The sequence below is a fragment of the Gymnoscopelus microlampas genome (assembly GCF_963454915.1).
Source record: "Gymnoscopelus microlampas genome assembly, chromosome: 11".
NCBI classification, from domain to species: Eukaryota; Metazoa; Chordata; class Actinopteri; order Myctophiformes; family Myctophidae; genus Gymnoscopelus; species Gymnoscopelus microlampas.
The window spans coordinates 49,251,151-49,270,324 of NC_139948.1; the positions used below are offsets into that span (position 1 = coordinate 49,251,151).

Sequence of the window (19,174 nt, forward strand, 5' to 3'; positions counted from 1 at the left end):
TGGCATGAAAATGTTTGATTACCACCAATAGTAAACAGAGCGTGCCAAAAATATATCCATACAGGCTACTACGGTTAAAATGGATTATAATAATGCTGAGTAATGTTTAAAGGTTGGTATCAATTGCAAAATTGTGCAGTTATGACATAATGTGCCATTATGCTACTGATCCAAAAGGTATGCTATCACATTTTCATCAATGAAAAAGACTGGCATGAAAAACATCCCTAATGAGTGCAAAAGAGCATCCAAGACATCCAGTAAAGGGCTGTTAGAAAACCCATCATAATCCTTATCTAGTTTTAGCTATTTCCTGTAAATTAAATCTACTCGTCTTTAAGACAAACATTTAAAACAAAAAAGATTCAGACATACACAGTGTTTCGGCAGTAAATTGTGCTTACATTTGTAGAGCCCCTTTCAGGACACTAAAGGATGCTTTACATGGCTTTATATTATGTTAAAATAGACTAAATTGATGAATCTTAGATTAACCACTTAAGCTGTATTTTACATACTTTTGTCACGCAAGTGTCACACACACAGCTAATGTACAAGCTCACAATGCATTGCCATTGTGAGCTTGTAGATCAGACAAACACAGACAATGTAATTACCCACACTGAATAACTTTATTTGACACACTTGTTTTATTGTTTCTTGAAGAGCATCATGTAAGATCAACTGTAAGAACTACGTTTCACAACATAAGATACTGAACCAAAGTTATAACGTAAAATGTCTGCTTTACTCAGAATGTGATTGCCTTAAAGTTATTCCAAGTCGCTCTGGATAAGAGTCTTCAAAAAAGCCTGAATTGTAAATTGCAGAATGCTTTTGAATAATAAGTGAACTGAGCACTGAATGAAATGCACTGCGAATTACTCAACAGGTGCTGAATTGTAATAATTGCGACTGCAATCAAAAAGCTTCAAAACAGCCAAGAAATGCAACGTTAATGTTTCACGTCAAAATTAAACATTTTCATAGGAAAGCTTTGTTAACTAGACACAACAGAAAATAGGATTATATTATATTTTTTTACAGAAATGATACTACTATATTATGTTTTACGAAAAGGGTCTTCCTGCCGTGTTCGTCTCCAACACGTTTCACAAAATGTCAACCTTGATTTAAATATTTTGTACAACAATATATTACATGTTATGAACACTCACCTGGGCTTCACTCTAGATCTGCAAGCTATGATCTGCAAGCTATGAGCAGATCTGCAAGCTATGAGCTTGTAGATCTGCTATTTTTGAATAGCCAAAGTATAAGATAATGGTTAAAGTGGTTACAATCTAAAATGACACAGATGCGTTCCAGGTCTTAATGGGTTAAGCCTGGAGTCGCTATTTTGGGCATGTAATTATAGGCAAATATTTTCAAGATGAAAAAATAAAATAAAAAAATCTGTCAACATTTTCGAATAGCCAAAGTATTAAAATGGGGCTCAAGGGTCCATTTGTACACCATCAAGAGTTAGATTAAAACTCAGGATTGGACTGTGTAGGATAGCATTTAGTGCATTGGCTGGGTGGGTGGTGTGATGTCACTCTTTGGGGACCTTGAAACTGTCCTTCTCTTTCCGGAGGCTTCTCATGGTTTCAACAGGGCTGGTCTGTTTCACGTGGTCCTGCACCGTCTTCTCTCTGAAAGTCAACAGAAAAATCAATCACAAACTATTTTTAATACATTAAGACCGGTAACGCATCAGTGTCATTTTTAAAGATTTCTTTGGCTATTCAAAAATAGCAGATATACAAGCAGTACGAGCTTGTAGATCAGCAATTTTCTTTTTTATCTTGAAAATTCGTGCAAATCTTTGAATATATATTTATTAAAGTGAACATTTGTAACTCAAATATTTGCTTTTGGGGGTCCCTGGAACTAAATATTTTACAAATGTGTCAAAAAATATATTTTTTTCACACATTTTCACGATAAAAATAAAAAAAAGCAGATCTACAAGCTCATAGTGCGGCACTCTGAAATGAGCATTACTAACAAAACCACATTACAAGCACTATAACTAACTATATTTCCATCAAATTGCAAAAAGCCAGGTCAGTCCCTTGGTCTTGGTCCAACTTTATTTATGCCATGTGTGGCGCTAGAATGCACACAATACCTATGTCTCTATCGCCACCTACTGGTGGATTACCATACACTATTCTCACCTGACCAACCTAGGCAAAGAGAGCCAGGTTGGATGTTAAGCCATGTTTTTTTTTAATGTATCGGTTTTTATGCTGCTACCCTATTTTTTACTACTTATTCGGTACCTGTTCTCAACCCTTATTAATGTTTTACCCTTACTGCCAGGGACCCCCAGAAGAGAAGATTTGTGTAAAAAATAAATAAAAAAACGATTGAACATTTTCAAACACAAGATGTTTCTAAAATGTTCAAAAATAGCAGATGTACAAGCTACGCAGGTGTGCGGCACGGAATGACGCACTGTGAGCTTGTAGATCTGCTATTTCTTTTGAATAGCCAACGCTAAAATCTAAAATGACTTGGATACTTTCCCGGTTTACCATTACAGTTTGTGACAAAGACGTCTTTGAACAAGATAGATACTATGCTGTTGAAATAATAACATCATCAACATGTACTGTACGTACTTTACTCTCATGAAAGGGTTAAATGCGAACTCATCTGCCAGCGTGGAGGGGATGGTAGGTTCTTCATTGTCGACTTTCTCCTGCAGGATCAATAAATCAGTGTTCACATGGGAATTCTATAAAGCCAACGATAGCTTGCATTAACATGATGTGTTAAATGAATACCTTTGCCCATGCCAGTTTCTTCTGAACCACCTCGTTGTCAGGTTCAACGTGACGTGCAAACTTCAGGTTGCTGACCGTGTATTCGTGACCACAGAAGACACGCTAAAACAAAAAAAAAACACCATTGTTCATTAACATAAACAAGTCAGTGCATATTGGCATAATGTATTAGCCTGGGATTTTTTTTCTCACTTTGCTTATCAGTCTGGCCAGCCTCCTATTTAGGTTCTACACAAACCTAAATAATTGCGCAGCATGCCAGTCGCGTAGTTCTACGCGAAGTGGTCTTTTTTTTTTCCTCGCAGGTTCACATTTCATTGTAGGCCTCCCTCGCAGTGACACATTTCATTGTAGGCCTCTCTCGCAGTGACACATTTCATTGTAGGCCTCTCTCGCAGTGACACATTTCACTGTAGGCCTCTCTCGCAGTGCCACATTTCATTGTAGGCCTCTCTCGCAGTGACACATTTCATTGTAGGCCTCTCTCGCAGTGACACATTTCACTGTAGGCCTCTCTCGCAGTGCCACATTTCATTGTAGGCCTCTCTCGCAGTGCCACATTTCATTGTAGGCCTCTCTCGCAGTGCCACATTTCATTGTAGGCCTCTCTCGCAGTGACACATTTCACTGTAGGCCTCTCTCGCAGTGACACATTTCATTGTAGGCCTCTCTCGCAGTGCCACATTTCATTGTAGGCCTCTCTCGCAGTGCCACATTTCATTGTAGGCCTCTCTCGCAGTGCCACATTTCATTGTAGGCCTCTCTCGCAGTGACACATTTCACTGTAGGCCTCTCTCGCAGTGACACATTTCACTGTAGCACACCTGGATATGGAAATATCCGTATCCGGAGATTTTCGTTCCCATCCGCCGTCGCTCTAAATCTTCCCCTAATCCGTCATTATCTCGGAGTTGTTTTTCTCTTCACTGAACGCTGTTTAACAAAAAAACGCGACTACTGCAAAATGGAATGTCGCCGATTGAAACGGTCTTCTCTGGGCCACTCACACAGCTACCCTGTGTGTCTACAAACAGTTTAACGCACGAACTTAAGGTATTTAGCGAGGTCTGTGGCGACGTGAAAAAAACAAAAAAACAACAATAAATCGCTGGCACTGGTGAGTACATTATGATATTAAACTCTGGCGTGGAATGTGTTAATGATGTAGGAAAGTCAGGAAGTGACTTGAGTTTTACGTTGTGTATTTACCGTTTCGGGGGGCAGAGATCCCAGGATGTCGATCAAGGCTCTGTACATCTGCTCCGCTGTTCCCTCAAAGAATTTCCCACAACCCGCCACAAACAGCGTGTCTCCTGCACAGAGATGTGAAAGAACAACATCAACCATCTGGTCACAATCTACATGTTAGTTCTGTATAGTTGCACTGTCATAAATGATACAAGATGATGCCTTCCCATAGCAATTATTCCTATAGAGTGTTTGTTCAGTAACAGGGGTCTCCCTGTCTCTCCAGCTCTTTTAGTAAACAGAAAATGCATTTTCAGGTTGGGGATACCAATTTTTATCCAATCAGGAGACAGAACTAATTCATTAGCTTCTATTTTTAGTGTTCCAGTTCCAATTTTGTTTCATCACCAGCATTATGAGTTCTCTAGCGCATTGGTTCTCAAAGTGGGGTCCGGGGACCCCCAGGGGTACTTGAGGGGATACCAGGGGGTCCCCAGCTAAATGATTTATAGGAACCAAATGGACCCTTATGGGTCTGTAACTCTGAGAGTGTACAAATGGAACCAAATGGACCTGTTAGGGTCCATTTGGTTCCATTTGTACACTCTCAGAGTTACATAACATTGATTTTACAATATGAATTGAGGTCCCAGAGATAGAAATGCCATTAAATGGGGGTCCGTAGCCCTAATGCATGTCAAACTGGGGGTCCTTAAATTACAATGATTGAGAATCACTGCCAGAGCCGTAAAAAGTCTTCTCTTATCGGGGGGTCCCTGGCTTATCTTTTCAAATGGGGGTCCGCGGGCTAATAAGTGTCAATTTGGGGGTCCCTGACATGAAAAAGTTTGAGAACCACTGCTCTAGCACAACTGAGCGGTGCCAGACCAAATCAGCCGAGGGCAATACGTTTTTTTACGTTCAATGGCAGATTTGTCTGGTTTCCAGGCTATGAGTTCTCTCTCTCCCGATTGGATATAATTGGTATCCCTACCTGAAAATCTATTTTCTGTTTACCGAAGAGGCAGAGACATGAGGAGACCCCTGTCACTGGACAAACACTCTAATTTAAAGCGAACATTTTTTTTTAACTCAAATCTTTGCTTCTGGGGGGTCCCTGGAACAAAATATTTTTAGATGGGGTGTCGGTGGCCAAATACATATCATTTTGGGGGGTCCTTGACATGAAAAAAGAGAGAACCACTGATTAAAGCAACATACGTTTTCTTTTTCTTTTTTCAACTGTTAGGATTTAGAAGACATTTGTAGAATCCCCAGAAGCAAATATTTAGTAAAAAAGTTTTTAAAAAAGCGCTTTAAAAAAGAATATTCATATGTAGATCTGCTATTTTTGAATAGCCTGAAGAAATCTAAAAAATGACACAGATGCATTCCCTGCCTTAATGGATTAAAACACGCATTTAAAAAGGAATAGAAACACAGGTCAGTACACATTCAGCCAACCTGATTAGAGGGTACCTGTGAAGACAGCCGGGGGCTCCGTGCTCTTGTCTTTGGTCACATAGTAGCAGATGTGACCCGTGGTGTGACACGGAGTGAACAGACATTTGACGTTGAGTGAGCCGATCTACGCCAGAAAAACAAACACCGTACCAGTGAGTTCACACTATCAGCCAAATCCCAACTGTCCTGCAGAAACCACTCATCTCCATACTATAACTTTTTGTGTGTTTTTGTAAATTAACCCCCTACTTCAGGGGTCTTCAACAGGGGGTCCGGGACCCCTAGGGGGTCCTCAGAGTTACTACAGGGGGTCTGCCAAATCTTCGTGTTATGATTTTTTTTACCTTAACACTTGAACCCTAATATCCTTTTTCTGAGGAGAACTTTAGCCAAAAATAGCAGATCTACAAGATCTACAAGCTTGTAGATCTGCTATTTTTGGCAAAGAGGCGAAGAGGGGAAAAAGAGCAGACCAAGAGAACAAAAAAAAGTTTAATCTGAAACACAATTGTATACAATATAGAGGGGGTCCCTGCTTCATCTCTCTCTCAGCTAGGGGGTCCTTGGCCTGAAAACGTTGAAGACCCCTGCCCTACTTGATCATACTACAGCTGCGATCAAGGTTTTTGCGATCCGATCGGATTCCGATCAGGCAGCATCAAAACAGATCAGATTCCGATTCATTCTGATCCGATACGGCACATAATAGTCTCTATAATACTATATATATAATACTGGGGCTCCGCACACCGCTCAGAAAAAAAGGGGAAAAAAGTATTTTGCTGCGTGTCTGAAATCTCTGAATCACTTTCTCTTTTATCCCAAATGCGTCACCCATCAGTGTAAAGAGCCTCGATGGACAGCTAGGCCTACTATGTTGCAAAAGACACCATCTAAGTTCCCCTTTTATGTAGGCATTGTCTTTTTTTAATAAGACGGACAATAATAAATCCGGTGGGTTAATGATTAATCACCAGGTTCGAGAGAGCAGTGGTGGAAAATAATAGCAGATCTACAAGCTCACAAGCATTGTGAGCTTGTAGGTCTGCCATTTTCAAATGGATGAAATGTATATAGGGCTGCAGTGGTTACTGTATGTACTTTACACCACTGCGAGAGAGAGGCTCGCGTCGCGTCGCGTCGCAAAAGCGAGTGTTGATATTCAGACAAAATCTGTCACTTCTGTGTTCCAAATGGTATTGTTTGATCGGCTGGTGATATAACTTAACAGTCACAAGGCATTTATAAACATACTTGTGTGGATGACGGTGACGGAGGATTGTAATGAAGTCTTTCAGGACGCGCCACGCACTTCTGTGTTGCTTGCACGGACAATGTGTCAGTCAGCCCGTACAACATGTGGCGCGCGGCCGCGACCGCGGTCCACGCTCCGCGCTTTTTATCTTTACTTTTTATTACTGATGTTATGTTAAAACTAAATGTTAAAAAATGATAGATCATGTGATATTACTCAAACAGAGAACATAAACTCTCCAGAATCTTTGTCAACAAAGTTTCACAGTGTGCTGGGTAGAACTGCTGGAGTGGAGTACTGGAATGGAGTGTTTTGATCGGAGCGTCTGATCGGTCATTTTCGCTGCGATCCGATTCGATCCAATCTCCATTTTTAGCTGATATCGGGCCGATATTCGATCTGTTAATCGGATCGCGGCATCTCTAACTACAGCGTCACACAAAAGCATCAAAAGTAGCAGAAGCGAAGCGACACGTTTTGAGCTTGTGGATCTGCTTGTAGATCTGCTCTAAGTAGCTTGAGAAAAGGGGCCGCCGTCTTGCAGCGGTTGGGCTACAGAGGTCCCAGATGGAAGTAGGTTGTGAAACAAAATGTGTGAAGCAAGCTTCTTCCATCTGGCGGAGGGAGTCGGGTTACCATAAGTTAACGGCAACACTCAATGACATCAACGAGCACAGTAACACACTTTGAACGTGTTGGAGTGGGTGACTTTCTTGGTGAGGGCGTCCACTCTGTCGTCTCCTCCAATGACCTTCAGCCCCGGCATCAACCTCAACATCTTCTCATTCCCACCGGCATGATCCCTGCACGCACACGCACACACACACACACACACACACACACACACAGTGTTTCTCATGAACAACTGAGTCAGAAATGATATACAGCGAACATTGAAATGCAAGTTTAATGATGATAAAGTCGTACCAGTGATGGTGGGTGGTGAGGACTGTTGTGAGTCTTACACCGTGTTTTCTGACTGCCTCCAAAACCTGTGAATGAAGAGCACAACCAACTAGTTTAATAAAATAAAAATGGAAAATGGCGGTAGGGTAAGTGATATTCCTTTGTTAAAAGAAGTGTTACATAGCTCTATATTCTGATAGTAATAATTGCTATAGAGTGTTCGTTCAGTAACAGGGATCTGTCTCCCTGTCTCATGTTTTTATCCAATCAGGAGAAATAACTCATACAGGATAAGCAGCATGGAGCGTTGGACTTTGGGAGCGCTCGTTGTAAATCACTCAACGGTCCTGCGTACCACCTGTTTCTAAATGTCACTTAATGCAGGAGGCAGCAGGACTTTGAGTTATTGAAAACGAAAAATAATCACCTGCACGGAATTTATTGACATTTCTATGGTGGATTTTTATGAAACAAAAACGTTGCAGATAGAAAGAGAATAATTCCAGCTTTGAGTACAGCTGCCATGTTGGTGAGTTTAACATTGTTAATACAATCAGATAGGACTTTTCTGTTTGGATGTATGGGCTGTGAAGGCCAGAAAGTAGTTTTTTGCCACTCAGTAGGCGTTCCTGCATAACTTCCGGGTACGATGATGTCACACGCATAGCCTCTATAAGAAAAAGACACACCTTCACTGGCTCCACGGGGTCGACCACGGCTGCCTCCTTGGAGTCCACGTCGATCAGGAGGTACATGTAGTTGTCGCTGAGCGCCGGCAGGAGTTCTATCTTCATGTCTGCTTGTTCCACCAGCAAACTCTTCCTCAGCGGCGGGGTGTGGAGGAGGGCGGCCGATGCTGCTTGGAGTCTTGCAGGCGCTACGCGGAAAATAAATAACACAACATTTGACACGGATAGTATATACACACAACTGTATTAGTGAAACTATGACTCCACCTATGTACAGTAGCCGGACAAGATCTAACAGCAACACGGAAATGAAGGAAATATTTGTCAACCGTATTAGTCACACTAATGACTCACTCCACCTGTGAGGCAACTAATGCCATGTCTGCTTATTATAAGCGACTTTGCTTTTCTCTAAAGTTGCTTGTAAATATTGGTACCGTAGTTTGCGGTTGCTGATTATTGTTTAAACCACGACCAAATGAATATGTACAGTATTTGTCTGCAGACCTCCATCTGAAATTATTTTGTACCAGGGACCCCCTTTACCAGATTTGTACCACATTTTGGATTTTTTTCCCCCCAAGAAAATAGCAGATCTACAAGCTCAAAACTGCGACGCGTTGTGAGCTTGTAGATCGTCTATTTTCAAAAACACTGCATGAACTGTAGCCCTGTAGGCTACTTCCTGTATTTGAAGGATCCTCCTAGTCCTGGAATGGAGATAAAACTGTGAACTAGGTTATGAGTTACCAGATAATGTTAGTTACGTACAGTATCTCAGCAAAGACTGCGTTATAGTTTTAGCCTTCAGTATAAGGATAGAATGCAGGACTATGCAGCATAGTTTTGAGTGCAGTTTGCCCATCATCACGTCAGAGTATTCTCAATCTCTATCCATTTATTCAATTATTGTATTCAAGCACTCAATAGCATGTCCTCAACAACATTACCAACTCTATAGGCTCTGGAATAGCCTGCCCTTCACCATTAGAACTAAGTGCCCTGCCTATTGAGGCTTTTAAATCTCTTCTCCTTCTTTTCAATGGCCTTTGATCATACCGGAGGTTATTGTATTTATTTCATTTTAAATGTGTTTTTTTTATGCTATGTGGGTGCACATGCATGATGTTTATTTATGTACAGCACTTTGGTCAATTTCGATTATTTAAATATTATTTTTATTTATTTTAGCTAATGTGCTTTATAAATAAAGCTTGATTTGATTTGATGGAGCTGTCTAATTGGTAGTTTTACCAAGTAAACTTGTAGTGCTACTTATTTTTGAAAGAATGATTTTAGTGTAGCTCAGTTAGTTTAGCAACTCCGTTGTTGCTAAAGTAACTTATAACTATAGCAGATATAGCTACCTTTTTTAAAGTAGATTATTTTCTAGCTCCAATCGGAACCTCACCCTCTGCTGTATAGCTCTGAGCTACATAGCGGAGGGAGAGGTACTAAATGGGGCTAATTATTGTCCAAAACTATTGAGTCAAATTCTGAGTTTAACCAGATAAAGATAACATAAAAGAAGATTGGGTTAGTAGTAATGTTATGGTCAGCATAGCCTTACTTAGTTAGATCAACACTCTCGTATGTATTTGATCGATTTTGACATTTTTATATCTTCGAGTCTTAGCGGCCACCCCCACAGTTTGCCCTGAAATGTCGGGTCCAAAGCCCACACTTCTCCGAACATGTACAAATGAAAGATATACGGTGCTTACCCGCTTGCCCCAAATGTTAACTAGGTGTCCGGAGTATTTTTGCAATGTATTAGTCCATATTTTTCAATAGAGAAGTGTTTTAATCCAGTCTGTGGCCGAATGCCATTTCCCCCCTCGTTTACTTCCTGTTTACATTGTGTGTAATTCCGGCTTTCACCTGATGCGCTCCATCACTACCGTCCATTGGGAACTTGAACAGAATCGTCCACAGACGGGATTAAAACACTTTTTTATTGACAAATATGGCCTAATACATTACACAAACACGCCGGACACCGAGTTAACATTTGGGGCAAGCGGGTAAGCACCTCATATTTTGCATGTGTACATGTTTACTGAAAAATGGAAATACTCCAGTAAAGTAAAAAATACCTAAAAGATTGTACTTAAGTACAGTACTTCAGCACTTTACAACATGCACTGAAGATTACATAAAAGAAGAGTGCGTTACAGTAACGTTATGGTCAGCATGGCCTTGATGAAGACTGTCATATCATCATTAATATGACCGTCTTCATCCAAGGCTATGGTCAGCAGGGAGATGATGCAACATTATGCACGATTGTCATCATCATCATCATCATGTGTTTATTGTTCACTTGACAGCTGTTTCAGCAACACGTTTATTACAGATAAAACCATGCTAAAACTAATCCCACACTATATAGGTATGTAGGCATATCAAATGCAATACATATATACCTCATTATAATGTAACGTTTATACATACCTAGTTTATAAGTGGCTGCGGTTCCCAGAACCCCCAGAGCGCACGCACCCGCCAACAGAGCCCTGTGGAACACCATCTGATGTGCTATGTTGTTGTTTGTTGTTGAACCAGCTTTAGTTCCAGTTCCTTCCGCCCTGCTCTCGACCTTTGACGTCACCCACCGCTCTCAGCCAATCACATGCGGGGGCGGGGCTGAAACGTACAGTAGGGCCGACTGGTTCTCAACCTGTGGGTAGGCGACCCCCAGGGGAGCCCCCGCAGGATATTTTTGGGGGTCCCCTCCACTGATGACAGTAAAAGTACAATTTAAGGACTTTTAAAGACCTTTTTAATACCAAAAATAAAGAAAAAAAGGGGAACATTACTGCACCAATAGTAATAAACAAACTATACAATAAAAACTGGTCAAACATTGGCCAAATTGTCAAATAATATAAGGAGACAAAAAATCTGATCTACACAATATTTATCCATTGACAGCATCATTTATTGTTTTTATTATAGCTGTTGATCACAATAACATATCATATGTTTTATGTTTGTCATACATTAATGCAGTTGTTGTGTGTTTGTTGCAAATTTGGCTACTTGTTCATTGTATTTTTTTTACAATCAAAATGACACTATAATGGTAAATGTATAATCGGTTAAGAACTTTCAAAAATATATAGCCTAATTGATTATATTATACAAAAAAATGTACATTCATTTAAGATAAATTAGTATTATTATTATCAACAAATCAACAACAAATGAATAGTTTAATGTTATTAAACTATTCCAGAATAGCATGTGTAATAATAACATCATCGCCCTAATTTCATTAGTATTTTGATGACTGATTTTAAACATTAATCATTGACTCTTTTGATTTATACAGGCATTATTATGGTGTAACAACTCTGCTATGAGTATATTTCGCCTGTAGATGGCAAAAGAAAAACGTTAAAACCCAGCAATATGTTCTCCATTTATGGCCCGTACATCTATATAAACGTTCACATTTCAAATATAAAGTGCTTACCTCGTGTCCACGGATGTTATAATTATATACGGGCACTCGGAAGTACCTCTATCTTCCGTATTGTTCAATAAAAATAGTTTTAATCCAATCGATGGCCATTTTCTCAGAATCTTCTCCATTTGCCTTTAACTACGCGACCCTATCGGCTGGGAGGTGTATTGCACTCTGATCCTTTATAACTCCATGAGAAAATGGCCGCCAATTGGATTAAAATTATTTTCATTGAACAACACGGAAGACACGGGTACTTTTGAGGGCCCGAATATAATGCTAACATCCGTGGCCATGGGGTCAGTACTTTAAATTTGAAATATGAACGTTTATGTAGATGTACGGGCCGTAAATGAAGAAAGTGCAAACACCAGTCGAGGTTCATCCATGACTGTCATATCATGACCGTCATGTTTCAGGGCAAACGGGTGCTGTTGCTTTTGTTTTTGGTCCCTCTTGGCTCGCCGTACTTTGAGGCTATAGTGGTGATCAAAGGTCGTTTTTTCCACACAGATCTGCTTCAAGGTTTATTATCTGACAACGACCTGACATCATAACTAAAGTCACTATGACCCAGAGGAGCGTGTCCAGGTGGTGGGAGTGGGGCCGGAAGATCGTGTGCGTGGGTCGGAACTACGCGGACCACGCCAAGGAGCTGGGCAACGCGCTGCCCTCGGAGCCGGTGCTGTTCCTGAAGCCCCCCTCCGCCTACCTGAGGGAGGGCTGTCCCATCCTGGTGCCCCGCTATTCGCACAACCTGCACCACGAGGTGGAGCTGGGCGTGGTCATCGGGAAAGGGGGGACCTCCATCCCCCAGGTATACTGTCATGGTCATGGTCATGGTCATCATGACATTTCTTTTAGTGGACCATTAGAAGGTGGAAATGGTCAACATGCATTTGCAGGCTGTGTTTACATTTGGTGTAATTGAGTATAGTGCGACATCTAGTGGTTGAATTTAGCCATTAACGATTCAATTGTGTATTTTGGCTTAGGACAGGGGTCTTCAACAGGGGGTCTGGGACGGACCCCTAGGGGGTCCTCAGAGTTACTACAGGGGGTCCGCCAAATCTTTGTATGATATGATTTGTTTTTACCTTAACCACTGGAACCCTAGCATCCCTTTTTCTGAGGAGCACTTTAGCCAAAAATAGGACATCATTTGGAACATAATGAATAACATAAAACACTTCTGGCCATATACTAGTATGTTATAATTATATCCTTTCTTTAAAAAAAAAAAGTGAAAATAGCCGATCTAAAAGCGTTGTGGCCTTGTAGATCCGCTATTTTCACTCTTAAAATTAAATGAATACAAATGTTCCCCCTTAATGCCCAAATTAGCTATGCCAGTTGCCACGTGGTAATAATGATTAGAAATATGATATTTCATCCAGCTGGTTTTAATACAGATGAATGGAAAGTATTTCCATTCTATCAATCATGCAAAATAATTGCAATTATCTAAACAATAACAGTGTTCAGGTGTTATTATGTAATAATTAGAGGTCCGGGCCCTCACACCTATGTCCCACTGCCAATCCGACTGATATGCTCATATTATGGAGATCTCTATATCGGTCAGTCCATGTCCCTTTTATACCCATGTATGGAGATCCCTGATGTCATCAGTATATGCCCATATAGGGGCATGCCCCCTTTTGTGCCCATATATGGAGCTGACTGATTTGTTTGCGCCCGATGCCATGACGACACATTGAGGTTAGACCATATTCGGGCGTAGCTGCATTGGGAACTCCTTATATGGTTATGGCTGAGTCATGGTGACATGGTGACGTCAGAGGTCCGCCTGCCGACCGGCCGAGCGGCCTTCCCTTCAGCCAATTGTAATATAGGATAGTGACATGATGCCGTCCGTCTCCCCAGGGCTCTGCCATGGACCATGTGGCCGGCTATGCTCTCTGCTTGGACATGACGGCACGGGACATCCAGGTAGGACTGCCTGCAACTATCCATTGTGTGTGTGTGTGTGTGTGTGTGTGTGTGTGTGTGTGTGTGTGTGTGTGTGTGTGTGTGTGTGTGTGTGTGTGTGTGTGTGTGTGTGTGTGTGTGTGTGTGTGTGTTTATATATAAGTTTGACCACTTGTTAATTGAATATAACAACAATTTAACAATTCAGTGTTTCGCCTAAATGACACGCCCAAATTAGAGATTGATTATTAACTGATTCTTTTATTGAATTATCGATTCTTTTTCAGATTTTATAGGTAACAAAAGGCAGCTTCCGCACACTCAAAACTGTGCAAAATCAGATTATTATTTTTTTATATAAAGCAAGCTTTCGGTCATAGAAGGCTCGCTACATCTATTGTTCATTTGGTTTCCTTTTGACTCCAGCACCTCACCCAAGTCTACTCTCTACTGGCAGATGAGCTGTGTTTTTATTTTCCCCACAATTTTGAGAGATTAAATAGATAAAAATCAATTAGTTCAATTAACCGCTGCACCCCTCCCTCCAGTGTTGATTTCGTCGACTAAAACTATGACGCAGAATGTTTGTCGACTACCTTTTTTCACTGATGAAAATAACTGAAAATAGCAGATCTACAAGCTCACAACGCGTCATAGCGCGACGCGTTGTTCAGCATTCAACCAAGTGTAAAGTCAGCCATTACGACGCCATCAAGGCACCGCCAACATACATTTTAGTCGACTAAATCAACTGTAGATTTAGTCGACTAACAGGGACGTGCACAGATAGACTCTAGGTGGTGCTGAAGCACCTGCCCTTTGCCCTCTTGACCAGAAGTGCCCTTTTGAAAAAAAGGGGGAAAAAATGTTTCAGTTTACAGCAGTGGTCTTCAACAGGGGGTCCGGGACCCCTAGGGGGTCCTCAGAGTTACTACAGGGGGTCCGCCAAATCTTTATGTGATATGATTTTTCTTTTTACCATAACCACTCGAAACCTAGCATCCCTTTTCTGAGGAGAACTTTAGCCAAAAATAGCCGATCTACAAGCCCACAACGCCTCGTGCTGCGAGGCGTTGTGGGCTTGTAGATCGGCTATTTTTGGCAAAGAGGTATAGGTGTAGAGGGAAAAAAGAGCAGACCAAGTAAACAAAAAAAAGTATAATTTACTTGAGCACCTGCCCCTCAAAATGTCTGTGCACGCCACTGTCGACTAAAATCTTATGATATTTAGTCGACTAAAACTAGACAAAAACTAAAACATTTCAGATGACTAAAATATGACTAAAACTAAATCAAAATTTGCTGTCAAAATCAACACTGGTCTCCCTCAACGTCCAGGACGAATGCAAGTCCAAGGGCCTCCCGTGGACGCTGGCCAAGGCCTTCAACACGTCCTGTCCCGTCAGCGACTTCATCCCCAAGGAGAAGATCCCCGACCCGGGCGACCTCACCATCTGGCTGAAGGTCAACGACCGGCTGCGGCAGAGGGGCTCCACCAATCAGATGATCTTCTCCGTCCCGTACATCATCAGCTACGTCAGTGACATCATCAGCCTGGAGGAGGGCGACCTCATCCTGACGGGGACGCCCAAGGGCGTCGCCGCCGTGCAGGAGCGCGACCAACTGCAGGCCGGGATCGACGGCGTGGTCACCATGTCCTTCACAGTGGACAGACAGCAGTGACACAGTGTTGCCAGATTCTGTGAGAGAAACAAGCAACCGGGTCTAGGAAAACCAGCCCAAAAGCAGCGACTATGGGCCACACATGAGGACTTTAACATATACATCAGCTATTTGAAAATAGCAGATCTACAAGCTCACAACGCGTCGCGATGCGACGCGTTGTGAGCTTGTAAATCGGCTATTTTTCAAATAAAATCTTGCGGGGAAATTATAATAAGCAAATCTGGCAACCCTGGCCGTGACACTATTAGACCCAAACCTTTTTCAGCATGAGACCCAAAATCAGTGGTGGAAAAAGTACTCGAATGTTTCACTTATGTAAAAGTATCAATACTGCAATGTAGAAGTACTCTGTTACAAGTGAAAGTCTGGAATTCAAAATTTACTTGAGTAAAAGTACAAAAGTATTGGTGTCAAAATGTACTTAAAGTACCAAAAGTTAAAATACTAAAATGTTTGAAAATAGCAGATCTACAAGCTTGTAGATCGGCTATTTTCAAATAGCCTATATATATATAATCTACGGCTAAAGTGGTTAATGTATGTTTTATAATGTAAAGAATTATATCTGCAAAGTAACTAGTAACTAACGTTTTCAGATAATTGTAGTGGAGTAAAAGTACAATATTTTGCCTCTGAGATGTAGTGGAGTAGAAGTAAGAGTATAGACAATTGGAAATACTCCAGTGAAGTAAAAGTATACCTCAAAATTGTACCTAAGTGCAGGACCTGAGTTAATGTATTTAGTTACTTTACACCACTCTAAGAAAGTGAATTTAGGAAGTTCTTCTGTTGCTTTTTTTGACCATCTTGTCTCTATGTGGTATCTGGACCAGCAGGGGGCAGACCTGACCTGCGTCAAGAAAGGATTCTCATTCAGACATTACTAGTGGGACAATGATGCTCTGAATAACTGCCAACTAACAGATGTACTGTGATTGTTGACTGACTGGTCCTTTCATTTGAATCAAACAAATGAAATGTGAAGTTTTATTATGGTGACTGAATGCTAAAGGAGAAAACATGACATTTGACACAATGTGTTGATGGTTTTTATTCCCCCGTTCCAGTCAAAACACTGAGCTCAGTCTCATACAGTTAGTTATATGAAAACAGGCTCCTTGAGTATTTTTTTTTACTTTATCACACTCTAAATCAGGGGTCTTCAACAGGGGGTCCGGGACCCCTAGGGGGTCCTTCAGAGTTACTAGTTATATGAGGACAGGCTCCTTGAGTATTTTTTTTTACTTTATCACCGATGTTGGAAAGTAACTGAAGTAATATGTAACTTAAAGTAATATTATAACTTTTTTCCAGTAACTAGTAAAGTAACTAATTACTTTTGGCAGGGAGTAACCCCCCCCCCCCAAAGGACCCCTGGGGGACCCCACTTTGAGAACCAATGACCTAGACCTACGTAATTTACACAACGCTGATGATGACATAGTCAACTAAGCTATCGATTAAAACGTTTAACCTGCAACACAATTGTATACAATGTAGCGGTGGGGGGTCCCTGCTTCATCTCTTTCTCTCTCTCAGCTAAGGGGTCCATGGCCTGAAAAACGTTGAAGACCCCTGCATGGTAACAAATGCTGTACATTTTCTGCCTCTTCTTGTGTGCACCTCTTCAAAGGCAAAGTGGCCTGCAAGGATATTCCTTATAGTTTTAATGAACACTACTACTGACACTGGATTTGAATGAATTTGTATTTTGAGTATAGGCCTACATGCCACAAAACCTTGGGCATCTCAGTGAAGGGATTTAAGACAGTAAAGCGCCATTAACTCAACTGTCTTTCGGGGAGAGATTTTTTTTGTAGAATTTCCTTTCTCATACAGCATGTCCTCTGTGTTTGTGTGTTACAGCGGGTAGGTTTGTGCAGTGGTCAGGCCTGGAATTTCGTCATTTTAGGGGCAAAAGCCACTTGGCTTTGGTGTTGTCCAGTTTTCTTTAGGGCACAAAGGCCAAATGCTATAGGGCAGGAAGGTCATCAAATAAAACAAGATTTTAGTCCATTGAAAGAATTAATAGAACTAGACCATACCCGGTCGGCGCAGCGCATCCGTGGGGGGATATGCGCACATGATCTGGCAACCCGGGAGGCAGTTCGTCCCATAGCTGGGCAGCCCCGTAACCATGGCGACAGTGTTTGACACAAAAACGCTAATAAGAAGCTGAGATTTGATGAAATTGAAAAACGGGCTTCACAGTTAAGTTCAGATGGTAATGGTCAATGGCTGTGTGCAAAATCAGAGCAATTGCTCCAGCCAGGGTGCCATGTCATTGTTCCGACGGCTTATTGTTCCGACGGCTCATTGTTCCGACGGTTACTATACTAACCCTATACCTAATCCTAACCCTAACCTTAACCGCACGCGGAAGCCACGTAGTCGGAGTCATGGGATGTCGGACTTATGTGCAGTCCCCCCAGCCAGTGAGGAGAACCGGGTAGCTTCACCTACCACTACAGAGAGACAAACAGACAGAGGTTACTAGAATTATAGTAGGATTTAAGGGTTAAGGATGGTTTTAAATATGAATATGTAGACTATCTGCATTGAAATAAATACATTATATGGTATTTACAATCTGATCCATGCTCAGCCCTGCACCAATCAAAGTTACTGGATTGGTTTAAAGATGCATGGGGACATAGGGGCGTTAAGAATTCAGAATCTCAACAAAAGACACTGGTGTCTACATGACAAGAAAGAGACACTGGTGTCTACATGACAAGAAAGAGACACTGGTGTCTACATGACAAGAAAGAGACACTGGTGTCTACATGACAAGAAAGAGACACTGGTGTCTACACGACAAGAAAGAGACACTGGTGTCTACATGACAAGAAAGAGACACTGGTGTCTACATGACAAGAAAGAGACACTGGTGTCTACATGACAAGAAAGAGACACTGGCGTCTACATGACAAGAAAGAGACACTGGCGTCTACATGACAAGAAAGAGACACTGGTGTCTACACGAAAAGAAAGAGACACTGGTGTCTACATGACAAGAAAGAGACACTGGTGTCTACATGACAAGAAAGAGACACTGGTGTCTACACGACAAGAAAGAGACACTGGCGTCTACACGACAAGAAAGAGACACTGGTGTCTACACGACAAGAAAGAGACACTGGTGTCTACATGACAAGAAAGAGACACTGGCGTCTACACGACAAGAAAGAGACACTGGTGTCTACACGACAAGAAAGAGACACTGGCGTCTACACGACAAGAAAGAGACACTGGTGTCTACACGACAAGAAAGAGACACTGGTGTCTACACGACAAGAAAGAGAGACTGGTGTCTACACGACAAGAAAGAGAGACTGGTGTCTACACGACAAGAAAGAGAGACTGGTGTCTACACGACAAGAAAGAGACACTGGTGTCTACACGACAAGAAAGAGACACTGGTGTCTACACGACAAGAAAGAGACACTGGTGTCTACATGTCAAGAAAGAGAGACTGGTGTCTACATGACAAGAAAGAGACACTGGTGTCTACATGACAAGAAAGAGACACTGGTGTCTACATGACAAGAAAGAGACACTGGTGTCTACATGACAAGAAAGAGACACTGGTGTCTACATGACAAGAAAGAGACACAGGTGTCTACATGACAAGAAAGAGACAGAGGAGAAAGTGGTAAAGTCAGTCAGCTGGGGCATTAAGGCCACTGTGCCCTCAGGGCATGCCATCTTTTTGAGGGGCACAAGGCCAAACTGAGGGGTACCATAGATATAGAAACCTAGATACCATTTCCGCGTAGGCAAACGGACA

General features: G+C 41.7%; 2 protein-coding genes across 2 annotated transcripts; one reads left to right on the plus strand and one right to left on the minus strand.

Moving 5' to 3' along the window:
- Nucleotides 1-617: 617 nt before the first annotated feature.
- hagh (hydroxyacylglutathione hydrolase) lies at nt 618-10,878 on the minus strand. The gene is made up of 9 exons (XM_084071197.1): nt 10,752-10,878; nt 8,298-8,485; nt 7,630-7,694; nt 7,388-7,505; nt 5,463-5,571; nt 4,005-4,108; nt 2,796-2,897; nt 2,631-2,710; nt 618-1,655 (listed from the first exon to the last, which is right to left on the minus strand). Exons 1-9 carry the CDS (start codon nt 10,825-10,827, stop codon nt 1,556-1,558), a joined length of 942 nt encoding a protein of 313 aa, XP_083927323.1. The 5' UTR covers nt 10,828-10,878; the 3' UTR covers nt 618-1,555.
- Nucleotides 10,879-12,248: 1,370 nt separating this feature from the next.
- fahd1 (fumarylacetoacetate hydrolase domain containing 1) lies at nt 12,249-16,474 on the plus strand. The gene is made up of 3 exons (XM_084071210.1): nt 12,249-12,583; nt 13,654-13,719; nt 15,037-16,474. The coding sequence occupies exons 1-3, from the start codon at nt 12,335-12,337 to the stop codon at nt 15,379-15,381; spliced, it is 660 nt and encodes a 219-aa protein (XP_083927336.1). The 5' UTR covers nt 12,249-12,334; the 3' UTR covers nt 15,382-16,474.
- The last annotated feature ends 2,700 nt before the right edge of the window (nt 16,475-19,174 follow it).